The 18,955-nt window shown below is 42.9% G+C and overlaps 1 protein-coding gene across 12 annotated transcripts in view; it reads left to right on the top strand.

Moving 5' to 3' along the window:
* The window catches only part of SEC31A (SEC31 homolog A, COPII coat complex component), a 236,320-nt gene that overhangs the window by 162,594 nt on the left and 54,771 nt on the right, over positions 1–18,955 (top strand). For 6 of the 12 annotated variants that reach the window (XM_029598987.1, XM_029599022.1, XM_029599008.1 and 3 more), the window contains one exon: positions 15,684–15,722. The exons of the other annotated variants lie outside the window; for them this stretch is intronic. In XM_029598987.1, coding sequence (XP_029454847.1) covers positions 15,684–15,722 — 39 coding nt within the window. The remainder of the gene's footprint in view (positions 1–15,683; positions 15,723–18,955) is intronic. 12 annotated transcript variants of the gene reach the window in all.

Raw genomic sequence — 18,955 nt, 5'->3', positions numbered from 1 at the left:
ATCCTCCCTGGCTCTTCACCCGGATATAGCCCGTTTCCTGAAAGGGGCTAAACATCTCCATCCTCCCTGTCCGGTTTGGAATTTCAATTGGGTTCTTTCGGCCTTATGTTCGGCACCGTTTGAGCCTTTGCAGCGCTCTACTGTCAAAGATCTCACGTTAAAGACCGTGTTTTCTGGTGGCGATTTCTTCGGCTCGCCGTCTCTCGGAATTGCAGGCGTTGTCCTGTAGGGAGCCGTTCTTGCGAATCTCCGACACAGGCGTTTCCTTGCGGACTGTCCCTTCCTTTCTTCCTTAGGTCGTCTCGGCTTTTCATTTGAACCAATCCGTTGAACTTCCCGCTTTAGCGGTCGGGGAGTCGTCGGATCCGAAATTGAGAGATTTACGGAAGCTGGATGTGCGGAGGTCCCTCCTTCGCTTTCTGGAGGTCACTAATCCTTTTCGGGTAACGGATCATCTGTTTGTCCTCTTTTCCGGCCCAAGGAAGGGTGCTGCAGCGTCTCGTACGACGATCGCCCGTTGGCTCAAAGAGGCCATAGGCTCAGCATACATGGTACGGGGAAAGCCTCCGCTGGTGGATGTTTGGGCTCATTCGACAAGGTCTCATGCTGCGTCTTGGGCAGAGGTTTCTCAGGTGTTGCCTCAAGAGATTTGTAGGGCGGCTACCTGGAAGTCGTTGCATACCTTCGTCCGACATTACCGTCTGGATGTTCAGGCCGCTGAGGCCGGAGGTTTTGGGGAGAGGGTACTCCGAGCGGGACTCTCTGCTTCCCACCCTCGGTAAGTTGGCTCTGGTACATCCCAGGTGTCCTGGACTGATCCTGGTACGTACAGGGAAAGGAAAATTAGTTTCTTACCTGATAATTTTCGTTCCTGTAGTACCAAGGATCAGTCCAGGATCCCGCCCGCAGTACTACGCTAAGGTATCGGAGAGTCCGCTCATCGTTGTTTCCGTACGCTCACTGCTTGTTCGCTCTCCCGGTTGGGGAGTCTGGTTCCTGCAAGGGTTGGAATTGTTTCCATTTAAGTAGCGAGTTTGGCTAGTTAGCTATGGTTGCCTAATTGGGTTTCTACTTTGACATTACGTATGACTGAGGGGCTGTGACTGGCACAGGGGCATATAAGGCTCCGCCCACAAGTTTTAGTCTGTCTCCATCTACTGGTGCGGAGTCACAACCCAGGTGTCCTGGACTGATCCTTGGTACTACAGGAACGAAAATTATCAGGTAAGAAACTAATTTTCCTTTAAAAAATGCCCATTGAAAACTCTTTCTTTCTTATTAGTTACAAACACCTTTGTCCTTATTTAACGTCACTTATATCACCAATAGTGTAGCATATAACTTATCTTCTCTGCTCCTATCTTTTGCTGTAGTCGCCTTCGTTACTGTTGTTTATTTGCTCGCCCGACATTGACAATGTTACAGCGTGAAAGGGGCACTCGACACAATTCCTATAAAAAAAAAACAACAACTTTCACTTTCCATTTCATAATTTTAAAGTTTTAATTAATACGGCTACCACAAAGGAACTTGCATTCTAGCTCAACCTGACTTCTCACAGCATTTTCCACAACTCAAAAATGGCACTCAAACGCTTCCTTTCGCCTCCCACCAGAAGTGTGTTATATATAGACTTGTGAGGGATGGTAGATTGTCCTATCAGCATCACCCTACAGGTATACAGACCAATCCACTTCCTTATTAAGCCCCGCAGGGGCAACTATGTTCAATTTAAAAATCCATTTCTGTTCACGTTGCAACAGACGTAGATTTAAATCCCCTCCTCGTGAACGAGGAGGGGATTTAAATCAGCAAAAGATAGGAGCAGAGAAGATAAGCTATATGCTATACTATTGGTGATATAAGTGAAGTTAAATAAGGACAAAGGTGTTTGTAACTAATAAGAAAGAAAGAGTTTTCAACGGGCATTTTTTAATGGGTGTTTAATTGGAGACTTTTAGCACAAAAAAAAGGGGATTAAAAGATAAAAAGAACAAAAGCCAAAAGAACACATGGGAATAAGTAGATGACGTTATAAGTAAGTGCTAACACAAGAGAGGGGTTGTAGCCCTATGCGGGCAAGAGCCCACAAGACTGCAGCACCAAGCATTCTGATACCATTCCCTGTAGTTTCTTTTAGGTTTTTTTAAAAACAAAAAAATATAGATATTTTGCAGTTTCCCTCAAGATATTTTTTGTCTTTTGTTTTTGATACATCAATTTGAGGGGGTGAGCCATTAGTTTTTGTAAAAATAATGGTTAGAGTTCTGACATAAGTCAGGAAGACTCTGGTGGAGCATTTGTCCTGCTCTTACTCTGAGTGACTTTATATTCTCCTTGGCCTTCACTTCCCTATTGAGTAACAGCAGTAATAGTAATGTTAAAGCTTTCATGAAGTCCCGCTGCCCAGAAGTGTGCTTCAAGCCATGCACTCTAGAAGTGATTACATATTTGTTTTCAAGATCCAGAGCACTGGAAATGTATTATATAAATCCAAAATACTATTTGTGTTACGCTTGCTACTAAAAACAAAATAGTCCTTTCTCACAAACCGTTATACAGAGTGAACTCTGAAAGCATAAACAAGTCCACTCCATTTAAAACTGTTACTGGGCACAAATTTTGTTTGAGAAGCACTGTTGTTAAATGCATGCATTTTGGGGAGTCTCTTTGTTGTAGACTACTGTTTTTTTGTTAATGCTGTGAGGAGAGAAGTGTGAGCATGTGACAGGAGGCATGCCTGCTTTATATAGCATGTCTGCATTATGGTGGCCAACTTTCAGATTCAGCTTTGAGGCACATTTTCAGACTTGCATGGTGGCAATGTTACAAATTCTCTTTGAAATGCCCTGGAGCGAATGAATTCTTATTTTTATTTACTACTTTAAAAAAAAACACAACAAAAGACTTTATTTTAACCTTTAACCAAAATGATGGTATCCCTCAAAATGAAGGATAGTTGGCCACCATAATTTGTATATAAAATAAAGAGTAAGGTAGCATGACTGGTATGTAACGTTACAAAATGGAATGAGAAGCAAAATAACTTATTGCTCTAACAAAATTAATTTGTATATTGCATGAGAACTCTTCTCTAGTGCTGAAACTGGTTATTATATAACTACTTTTGGAAAGCTCTCCCATTGTTTGCATGTCTGGAGCAGGAAGCATAGGCAAACCTTTTAGAGATGATAGGCGAGAGTTTCCACTTCTAAAGTCCCTCCTGTATTCTTTCACTTTCCTTGATAGTATCCTAATCCCGATATGCTTTGGCATTCCCTGTAAAATTTAGTTTTCTGTCTGCATCAGCCCTGCTTGTACATAATGTGTCCCCCTCTCTTCACTACTTTCTGCTTCCTCTCTTCAAGATGATTGTACATTGGACTTAGGTGGCATCCGTTACTCGGATGAGCTAAGAGGAAAAGTGGTATACAGATGAACTGGTGCTATGTAGAATAACAAAAAGCAAGAGAAAGTTGAGCAGGGCATGCAGAGTGCCAGGCAGGGTGAAGTTTAGGATAATAAAGTGTTTTAATGTTATACTAAAGATTCCCTGTCAACTAACAGGGTTAAATCAGCCACCATAAGTGGGGTGCCATCATTTGAAGGCACCAACACAGAGCCAGCTCTCAGAGCTCAGATGTTTCTCTGAGCATGTGAAGGAGTTCCACATTTGGTCGCTGCCTTGTGATTCCCCAGTCTTTCTCATTTTTTTTCTGTTTCTGCAAGTTTGCAATATTTATTTCAATCGCTGTCACAGCAACCCCATAAGACACCTTTTATTTTCTACGAAAAAAAAATTCTTTAAGAAATAAGATGGAAAAACAAAGACAAAGAAACCCGTATTCAGTGGGTTCAAAGCCTGCATGTGTGTGCATTGTATGTCAGTCACGGTCACCCACACTGAATGCTATCACTGCTTGGGCCCAGACTACCGATGCTTCAGATTGCCCCAATTGTTGCAAAATATCTCTGTGGGTGCTTCAGACCCATGCCTGGAAGATCTCTGGAAGTTTGCCTCAGTAAGGCCCTGAAGCCTCTGTGCAAAGGTTGGCAGCACAGCCATTCCACCTCCCAAAGTGATGCCTCTTTGATTTCCCGGCACTATAAGAAGCATCAGAGATCAAGTTGGGAGTCAGCCTCTACATCTTCCCGCGTGTTGACCAGGAAGACACCCCTGTTGGTGCCGATTGCTGGATCCATCACAAGTCTGATTTGAGCTTGGCCTGGAAGCCTAAGCTGCTGGAGGAGGCACTGAGAAGAGTGCCTACGTGGCACAAGGGATCCTCTGCACCAAGAAGGACAGTGCTGTCCATGCAGACCTCCACTGAGGTGGGTCCCAACTTGACACCACGAAAAGCGCCTCAATGAGGAGCTGTTCGGCATAGGTGATGTGATATTCCATCTGCAGACAGTCTCCATGGTGCAGGGAAGCTTGTTCTTCCCAGATGCCCCAATCTTGATGCCATCAAGAGCACATTCAGCCACATCAGCACAGAGTATACCAGCATGAGCCAAGATGCAGTCTGATGGCATGAGGGCAGACCACAGTGCCATCAGTTTCATTGGCACAGAGCGCCTCAGAGTTGAAAGCCAGATGGCCATCTGCTATGAAAAGCAAGAAGCTGGTGGTGTGGCCTGACTCCAGTCAGCAGAGTGCATTGGCACAACAGGTGCTGCATGGGTTGGTGCCAAATGTGTTCCATGCCCTGTTGCCTTCCCCACTGAGCTCTTCGGCACTGCCTGCCATTGCGGCACCAGTGAGAATTAACCCATCTGGGTATCAGAGGATGTGCACCTGACTGTTCCTGCCAGAGCTGATGCTAGCTTTTTTGCTGCCCTTTGCAAAAAAATATTGTGTTGCCCCCTCCTCATATTTTCTGAAAAATTATCATGTGCAGCTAAAACAGAAAAATATGTATTGCAGATAAACATCAAGCTTGAAGATTGCTTTAAAAATACATTGTGAACAAAACATCTGAATTTGGACTCAATCTTAAACATTGACAACAGTTCTTTTGAAGATCTTACCCTACATGCTTGCGCTGATCCTGGACTGAGATAGTGTCATAGCCAGAACTGTTGTTTTTGCAGGACACAAGGTTAACAGGGGAGGGTTTTAAGTATATAGATGTGAACCGTACTGGTTACGATTTATCGACAACCCCCTTGCTATCAGCAGCCTCTCTCTCAGTGCCGCCCTTCCCCATAATGAGAGCAAAAGAGAGACAACACTGGTGGGGAGGAGGAAATTGAGAGAGAGACTGATGGGAACAAGGAGGGGCATCTTGTCTTAACCTCTGACCCCTAAAGTCTCTCTCTCTCTCTCTCTCATCTTAAACCTTCTCTTTCAACCTACCATGATCACACCTTGCCCCCGGCAATCTCACTATCAAACTCCCTTCTCTTTCTGCACCTCTTAACAGAACATGCAGTTGAGTCCTCCTAGAGGCATTGCTAGGTACTTAAAAAAAAAAAAAAAAAAAAAACACCAGAAAAAACTTAGGGCTTGGCTCCATAAGCCCCTACCAAAATTTTGATAAAAATGGAACTAAACATTATCCTTTTCCTTAAGAATGATCCTGTAAATACATATAATTGAACATACACAATATGTGAGGATTAATTATGTCTTAACATTTCATCCGTTTGTTTTTCACCTTCAGAAATTGGTATCAGACTGCGTGCTCAATCGCTTAGGCTCTTGCCCTATACAGGGCTACAACCTCTTTCATGATGGCAATGGCACTAGAATAGTAACTTCATTTACCAATTTCACTAATGTACTCTTTTTATTATATATTCCAATTTTTAACTTTTTAATCGTTTAAAAATTTTTTACTTATCTTGCCAAATTCATGACAACCTCTCCGCAATGTTGGGAGGGAAGAATTTTAGCAGTCACACACACATATTGGTTGATAGCACTGCCTGTCAGGCAGTTGATTTGGACATTTACGGGACAAGTTCACACAACTGTGCGGAGAGGTTGTCATGAATTTGGCAAGATAAGTAAAAAAATTTTAAAACGATTAAAAAGTTAAAAATTGGCATATATAATAAAAAGAGTACATTTGGTAAATGAAGTTACTATTCTAGTGCCATTGCCATCATGAAAGAGGTTGTAGCCCTATATAGGGCAAGAGCCTAAGCGATTGAGCACGCAGTCTGATACCAATTTCTGAAAGTGAAAAACAAACGGATGAAATGTTAAGACATAATTAATCCTCACATATTGTGTATGTTTGATTGTATTGAGTGAGGACAGTAGCCCTTCAATTTTGTCATTTGGGTTTTCTTGGTGAATACATATAATTGGACATCAAATTCTGGTGCCACTTCAGTAAGAGCAAGAAACTTCCTCCACTGTCAAGCATTCTGTTAACACACAATCCTGCAAAAAAAAAAAAAAGTCACTCAAGACCTGTAAAGCAAATCTGCCATGCCTTAACAGCCCTCACTCAGCAAGGATCACATCAAGGGGGAATGTAAAGCTTTGAAATTTAAATAAAATGAATATTACCTATGAAAAGGCAGCACTGCCGATATTGAAAGGGGTTCTAGAATACCAATACATTTCCTATTGGGAAAACAGATATAGTCCCTACACAGAACCTACATGCTAGCTGAATCCTCACCTCAGTCACACACACAGGCAGAACACAGACTGACCCTTACCAAACACAGAATAAGTCATCACAGACTTAAAAATAGAACCATGCAATCAAAACTGAAGTAGAAACACCAAGAAGGCAGACTCTGCAGGCAGTGCAACACTGGAGAAACAGAAATGCATTTCATTTGGTATTGTGCAAAATATAAAGATATCAAAGGTACACATTCTCAAACCTAACATATACCAATCACTATACTGAAAATAAAAAGTTTTTTTTCTATCTTTTTGATGTCTGGGCATTTTATTTTTCAAATCAAGTTGGTCCCAATCTCTCTACCACTTTCTTCTTGTCGTTCTCCTAACTTTTCCAATTTTTCTCTCCTCCTGTTTTTGGTTCCTCCCCTACATCACACTCTAACAAATCTTTTCCTTTCATGTCTTTTCTCCATTTTTCTCTTTGCCTCTCTCTCCATTCAGAGCTAGATTTCAGTCCTCAATCTCCTGCTTTTCACCCCTCTCCTATCAGCTTTCCATCACTTTCTAACTCCAGTCCTTCTCTTCACTCTTTTACCACCACCCCAGCCCTTCTGTTCCCCCTTTTGTCTCACTCCTTCCCCAGCCTCTTATTTCCCTTGTCTTTCAACCATTCCCTGTCTTTTCATGCCTTCTCCGGTCCTCATCTATGTTTCTCTGTCATCCCTTCACTAGTTCCAGTGACTTCCCTACATAGTAACACAGTAATGTTGGCAGAAAAAAACCAAATGGTCCATCCAGTCTGCCCAGCAAGTTTCTTATGGTAGTAACTGCCGCTCTGTGCAGGCTACCCTTATGTCTCTGCTGAGGGCAGCAACTGCCGCTCTTTACAGGTTACCCCCCAAGCCTTATGTTAAGGGTAGCAATATTTACAATACAAACCAAGCAACTGTCCAAACCCATTACAAAATTATTGCTAGCAACGCTTTTATAGCAGCCTTCATGATAATTCAGACAATACTGCTTGAATGTGCTTTGCTTTTGGATTTTGCTGTAGAAGCAGTCCTACACTTTGTCCCTAATGTCTGCATATCAGTACCCCCAGATCGTAAAAGTCAGGGCCCAGTGTTGGCTATCGTCTGAATCCAATTTCCCTTTTTCTCCCCTGCTGTCGAAGTAGAAAGTGATATTGCAATTGCTTCCTTGTTGTTAATCTCCTCTGTCTGCAGCCCTTTTCTTCTGTCTCTCATTACTCTCTTTTTTCATCCCCTCACTCCCATCGTTTTCACTGCCTTTCGCCCGTTCCCCATTCCTTATCATTCACATAGGATCATAAATGTTATACTGATTCAGACAAAAGGTCCATCAAGCCCAGCATCTTGTCTCCAACAGTGGCTAATCCAGGTCACAAATACCCAGTAGGATCCCAAAGAATATGTCCAGTCCTTCTTGCTCATAACCAGGGATGAGCAGTAGCTGTCCCATGTCTACATGGTCAATTGTGGTTTATGGACTTTTCCTCCAGGAGCTTATCTAGACCCTTTTTAAATCCAGCTATGCTAACTGCTTTCACCACATCCTTTGGTAACAAATGCCACAGTTTAATTGTGAGGTGTGAAAAAAAAGTTTATCTGATTTGTTTGAAAAGTCAACCCATTAGCTTCATGGTTATTCCCTAGCTCTAGTACTGTTGGAAAGGGTAATAATTGTCAGACTGAGACATGTTGGTGCCCAAGGCAGGCTAGTAATTGAGGGCCCCACCCCCCGGTGAGGTTTCAGTTCCCTATTGGTTGGTGCCCCGGGCAATTGCCCTTTTAGCTTCCCCTTAATCTGGCCCTGATAACTATTCCATCCCAATCATGATTTTATAGACCTCTTGGCCATCTCTTCTCCAAGCTGAAAAGCCCTAGCCTTTCCTCATAGAGGAACCATTCCATCCCCTTTATCATTTTTTTCACCATTCTCTTTAGCTTTTCTAGTTCTGCTTTTTTGTTTGTTTGTTTTTGTTTTGCTTTTGAGCTGGGACAACCAAACTACACACAATACTCGAGGTGCAGTCGTACCATGAATCTATAGAGAGGCATGATGACATCTTCCATTTCATTTTCCATTCCTTTCCTTATACTACCTAACATTTCTATTTTCTTTTTTTGACTGCTGTCACACACTGAGCTGAGGATTTCAAAGTATTGTCCACCGTGATTCCAAGATCTGTTTCCTAGGTGGAGACGTTTAATACAGAACCCTCTATTGTATAACTATAGTTTGTATTGTTTTTGCTATTATACATCACTTTTCATTTGTTCACATTAAAATTTATTTGCCATTTAGACTTCACTGGCTATAAATGGCACAGTACCTCTCATCTCCTGCCCACCCTTAAGTCCCCCATTCTCTTATACCCATCTCACATAGCTCCAGCTCATATTCTCCTAGCCTAACACATCCCTCACTCATTCCCCCATTCAGTCACCAACTTTCTCCCCAATCCCTACTCAGTTTCCAAATTCCTGCTCTTCCCCCAATCCCAGAGTTCCAACTCCTCAACCACTCTCCCTCTCAATCTCTATCCATCCTTAGAGTTCCTACCCTCCTTCCAATCCACACCTAATTCATGGCCCCCCATTCCCACCAATCCCTACCCAATTCCCGAATACTGCCCTCCACCCCAGCCACTCTGAGTTCCCATCTCTGTGTCCTCTCATCCCCAATCCTCAATATCCTCTGGAGGTATAATTTTTTTTCCATGCCTCTCCTATCCCCAAATCCCTGAGACTCCAATCTCCCCTGGATGTTCCACTTCTCCCTCCCCACCCAATCTCTAAGCCCCCAGCTCTCTCACCTTCCTCAGTCTCTGCAACCCCACTTAACCTCTTATCTCTGTCACAGTGTGAATCCTTTGGGCTGTGGCATAGTTGACGCTGCCCAGCACATGGGCACGGCTGAGCACATGCCTATGGTAGGCGAACATGCTCTGGACTGGGATCAAGACAAGGCTTCACCTATACCAGCCTCTTCCCCTGCAAGTTGAACCTTGGGTTCTGAGGCTGGCAGGACCTGGGCGAATACCAGCAGAAGAGCAGTCAGGCAGAGTCAGTAATCAAGTGGAGATCAGGGCAGGCAGAGTCTGTATCCAGTCTGAGGTCAGGGCAGGTGGCAACCAGGCCGAGTTGGTATCTGGGCTGAGGTCAAGGCAGATGGTAATCAGGTAGAGGTCAGGCAACAAGAGTTCAGAAGGAGACAAGGAACTAGGGACAAGGCGAGGACTAGAACAAGATAGGATGAGGCAACAAACACCAACTGAAAGCAAGATGACCTGTTGCTGAGGCACCGGCATACCAGCAGCTAGGATTTAAATCTCGGGTGGGTGGTGACATCATGTTCAGCGTCACGGGACCTACAAAGGAGGGGAGGCCAGTGTCAGCGAAGCAATCAGTGGATCCCAGGGTAAGTGAGGCCAGCCGCAGCATGTATCATGGTCAGCCAAATGTTAAAATCTTCCAGAGTTTACATTTTGTTTTCATCCCCCACTTCTGTAATAACATTATGTGACCCAGTGCATGCAGTGCTGCAGCCCTTCTAGCAGCATTCACTGCACTTCCTCCTCTCATGCAGTTTTAGTGATGTTTTGTTTGAACCATGCCATGCTCTATGGAGCCCCACACAGTTCAAACTAAAAATCAGTGAACCCCCCATGGGAGGGGGAGTAGTAGCACTATTGGAAGAGCCTGCAGCATTATATGAATTGAGTCTTGGCACAGGATCACAAAAAAGGGAGAACTATCAGGAACAAAACTCAGGACCTAGCGATGCTCTATCCTCCAGCTTCTCCAAAGCTATCCCCTGCATTTTCTGGCTGCTGCAAAGCCTTTTCCTTCAGCTCGTGAAAAGGCTGAATTGAGTGGGCCACAGCCCACCTTGGCCTACCCATGGCTTCGCTGATGTGCGGAGTCTCAGAAGAAGAGACTGTCAGCATTCTGTGCTGCTGCTTCTGCTAATTTCTGCTGCTTATGGCAGCTTTGACTTGAATGGTGCAAGCAGAATGGTGGCTGTCTCCACAGTGTCTCAACTCCAGTGTGGCAGCATCTTCCATTTTTCCAATGCTCCACCGCAGCCAACCATTGATGATGCTGCCCCCTTTCTCTATCAGGTGTGTCACCCCATAGAATTGCACGGTTTGCAAACCTAGTTGGTCCACTATCTGTAAAGGCTCTGATTCTTGCACAGAGTCCTCCATAGACAGTGGGTCAACTGTCTGAGATAATGAGGAGTTTGCCTTTTTGGTTCCTGAAGACCAGGATGGAGGAACACTTTCTACACACCAGGTTCAGGGGAGTCCCCTAGAGGTACAAATATTCCCGGGCGAAACTTCACCAATGTAAGCAAGTCCTTGTGTTGCAACATCTAGTTTCCCCCTTTCTTGGTGTCCTTCCTTAAGGGGAGAGAGAGAGAGTGTGAAGTTTGTGTAGTCTTGAGATTCTGCTATTATTCCTCCCCATCAGATGAACAGAAGGCTCCTCCTTAATCACCTTACTCTTTATCTGATTCATGAATGAGAGTACTGCCTGGCAAAGAATGGTCTGTAGGAATGCCTTTTATACCTCTCTCCAGCCCTTCCGCAACATATCTCATCTCCTGAGGACCTCCGTTATTCCCATATTCTGGAGAAAATGATAAATATACTGTCCATTAGCCTCAGAAAAGAAGAGAACCCAAGAATGGATGTTTTTGGGCCATTAGTTTATCCATCCTCCTGCAGCCAGCTTCTGTTCTTGTTTATGGTCTTTTGAAGGAACTCCAGATGAGAATGTGGCAGTCTCAGGTCTTGCCTGTTGGTGGGGCAAAAAATCAACTTAGAGTCTAGGCCTCTCAGGGCTTTTGAGGTGTCCGAACTGCTTGTACCACTCAATAGTGGTGGAATTGGCTTTGAAATGGGTGAAATGCTCAATGAAGCATTCTAACAATTCCCTCCAAGAAAAGACCAAAGAGCATTAGATACCTCTGGAAAGGTGGTTTTTCCAGGGATCAAAGCTTGGTGCAAGGATTGTAGCCCATCAGCTATTCATGGTTCAATATATGCATGAGTGTATGCAAAAGCTAAAACCTCTGTACTTGGAAGATTCCTGTCTACCTGAGTTTCAGCACACTTTGGGGGACATGGAGGACTGCAGAAAGCAACTATTCCAATCCATATATGAGGCCTTCGACAGTGTGGCCAGAACTTCAGCAGTGTCCATTGAAGCCAAATATACCATGCATGGGGAGAATTTGTTCAGGTGCAATGAAAGAGATAGTAGCATTGATTAAGGAACATCAGTTCCATCCTTCATCAGGTGACCAGCCTTCTACAGCCAGGTGCAAGTCTTTCCCATACAAGTTGACCTTTTTCCAGAGGAGACCCTTCTACCGTTTTCAGAGGCATGGAGCTCTACCTTCCCAGATCTATCAATTTCTGCTAGAGGTCAGTAGAGAGTAAGGCGTCGACCTAAGGTTCAACCGTAAGCAGCCCAAACCTGGGGTGAGTTTTTGATGCCTCTGATACCTACCTCCTCCGGTAGGGGGGAGGAGGGGGAGGATCTGCGCTTGTATGCCTTGTGTCTGACCCAGGGAATGTTGATATTCAGCCCATTTTGGTTTTGCAGAACATGAACAAGTTCCTGATCCATAAAATGTTCAAGATTAATTCACTCCAGACAGTTCTTCCATTCATTGAGCCAAAGGTCTGATTGTGCGCACTGGATCTGAAGAATGCTTATGTGCACGTTCCCATTCACCCCGCCCATTGGAAGTTCGTCAGGTATGTGGTGGAAGGTGTGCACTGTCGGTACAAAGTGCTCCCATTTGGCCTCTCGGTTGCAACAGGAGAGTTCTCGAAGTGTCTAGCAGTTGTAGCAGCACAGCTGCAAAAACAGAGGCCACGTGTTTCCATACCTGAATGATTGGTTAGTGACAGGCCCCTCCCCATCAAGCATTCTGGAATCTCTGTACACAACAAATCACCTTCTCCAGTCCCTGGGATACATTGTCAACATATCAGAGTCTAATTTGGTTCTGTCCCAGAGGATCCAGTTCATAGGGACCTAGATCAACTCGCTTCAAGAGGGAAAGTACACTTATGGCATCGCGAGGTCCCTCCTACATCAGATCCATTCATTAACAATGTCTGTCCTTGTCTTATCAAGATTATATTGTAGCAGCAGTACATGTAGTATTTCTGATGCTCCTTCACATGCAGGGCCTCCAGTGGGCTCTCCAGTATCAGTAAGATCAATTGTTTCAACCTTTATCTCATCCGATATTAGTGATTTCCTAGATACAAACCTATCTGCAGTAGTGGATGAACCTGAATGTTCATTCACCTAGGACTTCTGTTGAGTGTCCGAGCACATCAAATGGTGTCATCTACCAACATCTCCACCAAAGGATGGGGTCTCACATCAGTCTTTTGTGGACTCAAGAGGTGTAATTCCAAATGGAAAGTCATCTGCAGATCAACTTGCTGGAACTGCGGACCATCCACATTTTCTGGCAGGAGATTCTTGATCTAGACAAACAGGTGACCATGTTTTATATAAATGAACAAGGAGGCATAGACTCCTATGCCCTCTGCAAAGAGGTCATAAGGATTTGTCAGGGGCCTGTTGTCATATCTCATACCTCCAGGTGACCTATCTTCTAGGCATTCAGAATTCATTGGCAGACTGGCTCAGCAGAGTCCTGCAGCCTAACAAGTAGTCCCATAATCAGGAGGTAAGAGCTGACCTGTTCCTCCATTGGGGAATACTAGTGATCTACCTGTTTGCATCAAGGACAAGTAGTAGGTCACTTGTTTCTGTTCTATAAAACAGAGCAATTGCAGATCAGCTCCTGAGGCTTTTGTGCTAACCCAGAGCATCAATCTTATTTTCGCATGCCCTCCATTTCTTCTCATCAGGACAAATTCTACAGGACAGGACAAAGGATTTTCTTATAGCCCTGGCTTGGCTGTATCAGGTATGGTACCCCTTACTACCATCTTCTGTCAGTTAAGCCTCTGATAAAGTTGGGGATATCTCACTCTTATCATCTGGGAAGATGGAAAACTCTGCAGCCCAAATCTTACATCATTGGTCTTCACAGCATAGATGTGAAGCACAAAAGAGTATTCTTCTTCCTAGGGATGTGGAGGACGTTCTGATATCAGCTGAAAAACCTTTTACCAAGAGCTTTACAGTGTCAAGTGGAAGAGATTCTCTACATGGTGTCATCTGGACCCTTCAATTGTAGTCCTCCAGTACCTCTTCCTCTTTTGTCAGGCCTCAGCACCTCTTCAGTGGAAGTACACCTCTGTGCTATTTTGATTTATCACCAGTGTGTGGACCACTAATCTCTCTCTTCTCCTTTAATTGTCGAAGTTCATGAAGGAACTGTGGCACTTCAAGCCTATAGTCAGTGGACCTGATGTTCCTTACATGAATAGCAAGCAAATTATAGGTGTTGGTTTCATATTTTGCCATACCTTCGGTTTTTTCACCCTCATCTAAAGTTCTTTCTGAAAGTGATATATGCGTTCCACATCAACCAGTCAATTGTGCTGCCTACATTCTTTCCAAGGTGATAAGCACATAAAGGAGAACCAGATTTTCACTCTTTGGACTGAAGATAATCCCTAGTGTATTATCTCAAAAGGACTCAGCCTCACCATCCAGTCTCTCATCTGTTTGTGTTGGGAATGGCAGTTACCAAAAGAATTTTAATTAGCTAGCTGAATTTATTTTTGATTTATATTGTATATTGAATGTATAGCGCATTGCTAAGCACTAGCTGGCTTACAGATTACAGACTGTCAAGGCTCATGAAGTGCAAGCCATCTAAGGACCACTTTTGTTGAATACATATGCAAAGCTGCTGCTTGGTTATCAGTCCATACCTTCATGTCCCACTACTGTCTGGATAATATGTTCAGAAGAGATAGTACCTCTGGGCAAGCAGTTCTGCACAGCCTGTTCATCCAGTAGTCTAACCTGGGTGGGTCCAGGTTGTTCAGTTTTTTTTCGCTCTGCAAGGCAGCCCTTAGCTTGGTACTCCTCACTGGTTATAGCTGATTTAATACTGCTTGTCAGTGGAGAAAGCAAAGTTGCATACCTGCAACAGGGTTTTCTATAGATAGCAGGATAAATTGGCCATACGTGTATTACCCATCCACTATCTTGGAGAGTTGACTACTCAGCTAAAGCTTAAAGCTCTGGAAGAGACTGAAGAGATCATAAGGCAGTGATCAAATGCAGGAACTCCTGTACATGCTCAGACTTTTAGTCGGCACCATCGGATAATGTTAATCCACTGGTTATGGCTGATTTTGTACCTGCTTCAAAGCAGAAGCAAAATATTCCCCTGCCAGCCAGTATTTTGAAAGGGAAATTCCACTGGGAGTTTCCCTTTGAAAATTCTCTTGCAATCTCATAGATACAAAGTACCCTGCAGGTTTGTAAGCACTGTGGACAGTCTCTTAAAATTGCCCTCATGTAAGTTAAACCTGGCCTTTGAATTAAATGTATTTAAATACATCTTATGAATATTCATTATGGAAATGTTAATTCAACCTATTTTGCAGCACTTTGAAGACCAGGTTTCTCCATACGTGCCTTGGGGTTTCAGCTGCCTATGCCTTCAATTTTTCAAATTATTTGATAACAGCTTTAAATAATGGAGCCTATTCTAGTACAGGCCTATCCTTCTCTAATCGCACCTCATTTTTTGTGGTTGATCATGAAAAGTTAAATAACGAAATATCTATAAAGTCTTTTCAGCTCATGCACTGAGGCGCAGGGTGTAGGCATCAGTTGCCTAGCACAGGTGTGCAGGAAGGCAGTGGTCAGTGTGACGACATTACACATGCAAAAAGGAGGTATATAAATTCCAGAAGTGGTTAGAAATGGGGCACAGCGTCCTCCTGAGAAATTCAGTTTGCTAGCTGTCTATTTAAAAAAAAAAAAAAAAAAAAGAAAAGAAAAATTACCTTTGCATACGCAATTAAGTTATTTTGAAAGCACATAAAAGCCAAACTGAATATATTTTTCACAACTTTTGAGTTATTTTTGCATTTCATCCGCAGAAAATCTATCTACTCAAGACATGACGTCTTTCCTGCAAGGTGAATTAGATTTGTAGTGATACTAAAACTATGAAATCAACAAATGATATTTACAAAATTAAATATTAACCTAATTTATTAGCTTCAGATTTGATTTACATTGACTTCAGCTTTTTTTTTTTTAATGATTCAATATAAGTAAAATCTTAACTTGAGTAGCTTTTTAATCACAGTGGCTGATTTTTTTTCTAGCTTAAAATTGCCGTGTTTAGCATAGTTTTAGAAGCTGCTGATTCTGAATCCCAGCCACACTAACAAGAGATGTGGGGGTTGTTGCCTCCCCATGGCTGCTGCTTCAGTCACTGCTGGGTTGCTTCATTTCGGGCAGCTGGTGTATTTCTCGATAATTCTCAGAATGCATTTTACCAACACCTCTGCACACCTAAGTAGTGTTTTCATTATGTGTTAATGATACAGGACTCCCAGCGAGGTACCCGTCTGGAGTGTTACATGTGATATGGGTGAAGGCACCCTATTTCACTCAAGTAGAATGTCACTGATCCCCTGCTTGATGAAGTGGGTTTTGAGCACGATGATCTGATTGCTCCATTTTACCTGGGGCATTTTTATCCTTTTTATCCTTCCTTTCTTTTAACTTAGATGTTTTTATGTCCATTGACTTAGCCAAGAGCTAGAAAAGAGACAGAGTTGTTCAGTGGTGCTTGTGCATTAGCATGAGTGGCTCCTTCAGCGTGTGATTTGCATGACATTCAAGCACCTTCTGCCAGCTGTATATCAAGATCCTACCATAAAAACAAATCCTGATCCCCTGTCTAGCATTCAGTAAATATATTTTCATTCCCAGGCATTCTGAGAAAACAGCTAGAGACCCCAGAATGCTTTCACAGGGGAGTTTAGGAAACAAGAAATTGTGTACTGTCCCTTGTGAACATGGTGAAAACATTTTCCATATTAAGGCCCTGAAGTGAAAAGTTAGATCTGCAATTAAAAACACTGGCATAAAAGTCACATGCATAATAGTTTTTGAAAGGGTGGACTAGTTCAGTGGCTTAGTGGCAATGCTGTGCGTTGTCATATAGGAGATACAGGTTTGGTTCCTAAACCTGATATCTCTTTCTCAGACTGACTGGGGTGAGGAGGAGTCAGAATATGGAATATAATGGCAACTAAGGGCCATATAGCCCATCCATTCTGCCCAACTTATGTCCTGCGATATCATAATCCCCAGAGGATTTCTGGCTTTCCTTTACAACTAAGTATCCGCTGCGCTTATTCCAGGCATGCTTGAATTCTCTACCATCTATCATCTCCACTGGGAGGCCATTCCATGCATCTTTCACCCCCTTTGTGACGAAATATTGTTTTGATGTTATTCCTGACATTGCTTAACAGCAACACCTACTGGCCAGACTTACGATGCATGTATAGTGGTTCCAGAGAGCCAGTGGCAGCTTGACCAAGAATTGTCACTGCAGTGACTTAGCTATTTATTTCTTTATTAAAACTTTATTAGGCTTACACATGAACATTCATAATTAAAAATGAACAGACATATACTAACAAAAATCATCTTAAAAAAGCTTTAAAATCTACACAGATATCTAGGAGCAGCATTTCAGTGATTTACTATAAAATTTCCCTAAATGTAAGTCTTCAATTTCTGTTTAAAAGATTGAAGACAGGCCTCTTCCCTTAGCATCTCAGAGAGACTTCCACAGTAAGGGACTGGCCACAGTAAACATAGTCCCTTGACTCTGCCAGGTGTATGGAGGGGGCTGAGGGGAAAGGCTTTATTTTTTAATAATTTTTATTTAATTTTATCAGTTTACAAATATCATACAATTATCAAAAATCCCTTGTGATATCTTATAAATTCAGGCTTAAAAAGCAAAGAAGATATTAACAATCCATCTTAAGTAATAATTTGATCTCATAATTTAACCCCATAATCGGAAAGGATCCAAGAAGAAAATTGTCCAAGAGAGGCTTTAAAATGAAGGAGACAAGTCCAGGTAGTTACGTTTGAGCTGGAAACCCCTCCAAAAAAAAGTTGTGTTGGAGAGGCTTTGTCCATCGTGTCCAGCCTTGTGGGATTTCAGGGAAAGGCAGAAATAGATACTGGGTAGCAGGCTTTCTTTTCCAGAACAACTGCTGCATGGCCCTGAAATGGCATTTCTGTGGATAAACACCTTAAATCTAAGTAGGTCATTATAAATTTTTGTCCATCAAAAACTCTTCCAGCCACCGCTTAAGATGAGGTCAAAACTGCTTTCTCTGCAAGTGTATTCCATACAGATGAGAAACCCTCCATCTCTCCAATCTCCATACTTAGGAACTTTAGAGTAATGGTCATCCTGAGATTAGCAGCAGGGATGGGGGGTTGAGGGAAGTGTGCACCAGCTTGTTTCCCCCCCATCCCAGATGTTTTCACACACACGTGCACACACTTTCTCGCCACCTGACCCCCAGCAGTTTAGCCCCTTCCCCCTCTGAAGCTGCTGCTGCTGCGCAAGTCATACAGCCATCACTGCCACACAGCCTCTTCCTACAACCACTGCCACCACTGTTTCATCCATCCACATAGGCTGATGTTATTGCCTTCTTCCTGCCCACGTGACTGATTCAGACACAGGCACTGCTTTCTTCCGGTCTGCATGGTGAATTGCTTCAAGCTCCACTGTGTAGCCCAATGTGGGGCAGCTGTAGCACCTAGAGATTTCCTTGATGTCTCTGGAGACCCACATTTCATTGCAATTTGATCATTTTTAGGGCAAGCAGATTTCCTAGGTATGCTGATTTCATATGGGATCTGCCTTTTATTTTAGTTTGCTCTGAGAGGTTTAGTTCTCCTGCATCTGAGTCTCTAAGAAGAAATCTGTATCAGTTTGCTTTTCCTAGTCACTTTGGAAACTGTTCATTAGACCTTGGATGTATGAATAACTTATCTGACTTTTAATAATGTAATCTGCCTCAAATACTAATCAAGTGATGCAATCAGTGACAAGAATTTCTACCCTTCTGCAAAATGATCAAAAAGGAACTTAGGCCTGAGATTCAAACAGATTGCTTTATTTTGCTGAAAATGTCATTGGTCAAATTAATTTAATTTGGGTGCATCAAAGTAAAATCTTTACAAATAATTAATTTACAGTAAATATGCTTTTCTGCATGCCATAACTATAGGTTTGATTTTTGTTGTCTCCTGCATTATATAATTGCTATAATTTACAGATTTTTATTTGTGAATCTTAGATTGCTAGTGACAAAATGAG

Source organism: Rhinatrema bivittatum, chromosome 1 (genome assembly GCF_901001135.1).
Source record: "Rhinatrema bivittatum chromosome 1, aRhiBiv1.1, whole genome shotgun sequence".
Classification (NCBI taxonomy): Eukaryota; Metazoa; Chordata; class Amphibia; order Gymnophiona; family Rhinatrematidae; genus Rhinatrema; species Rhinatrema bivittatum.
This window is presented reverse-complemented; position numbering and strand designations above follow the sequence as displayed.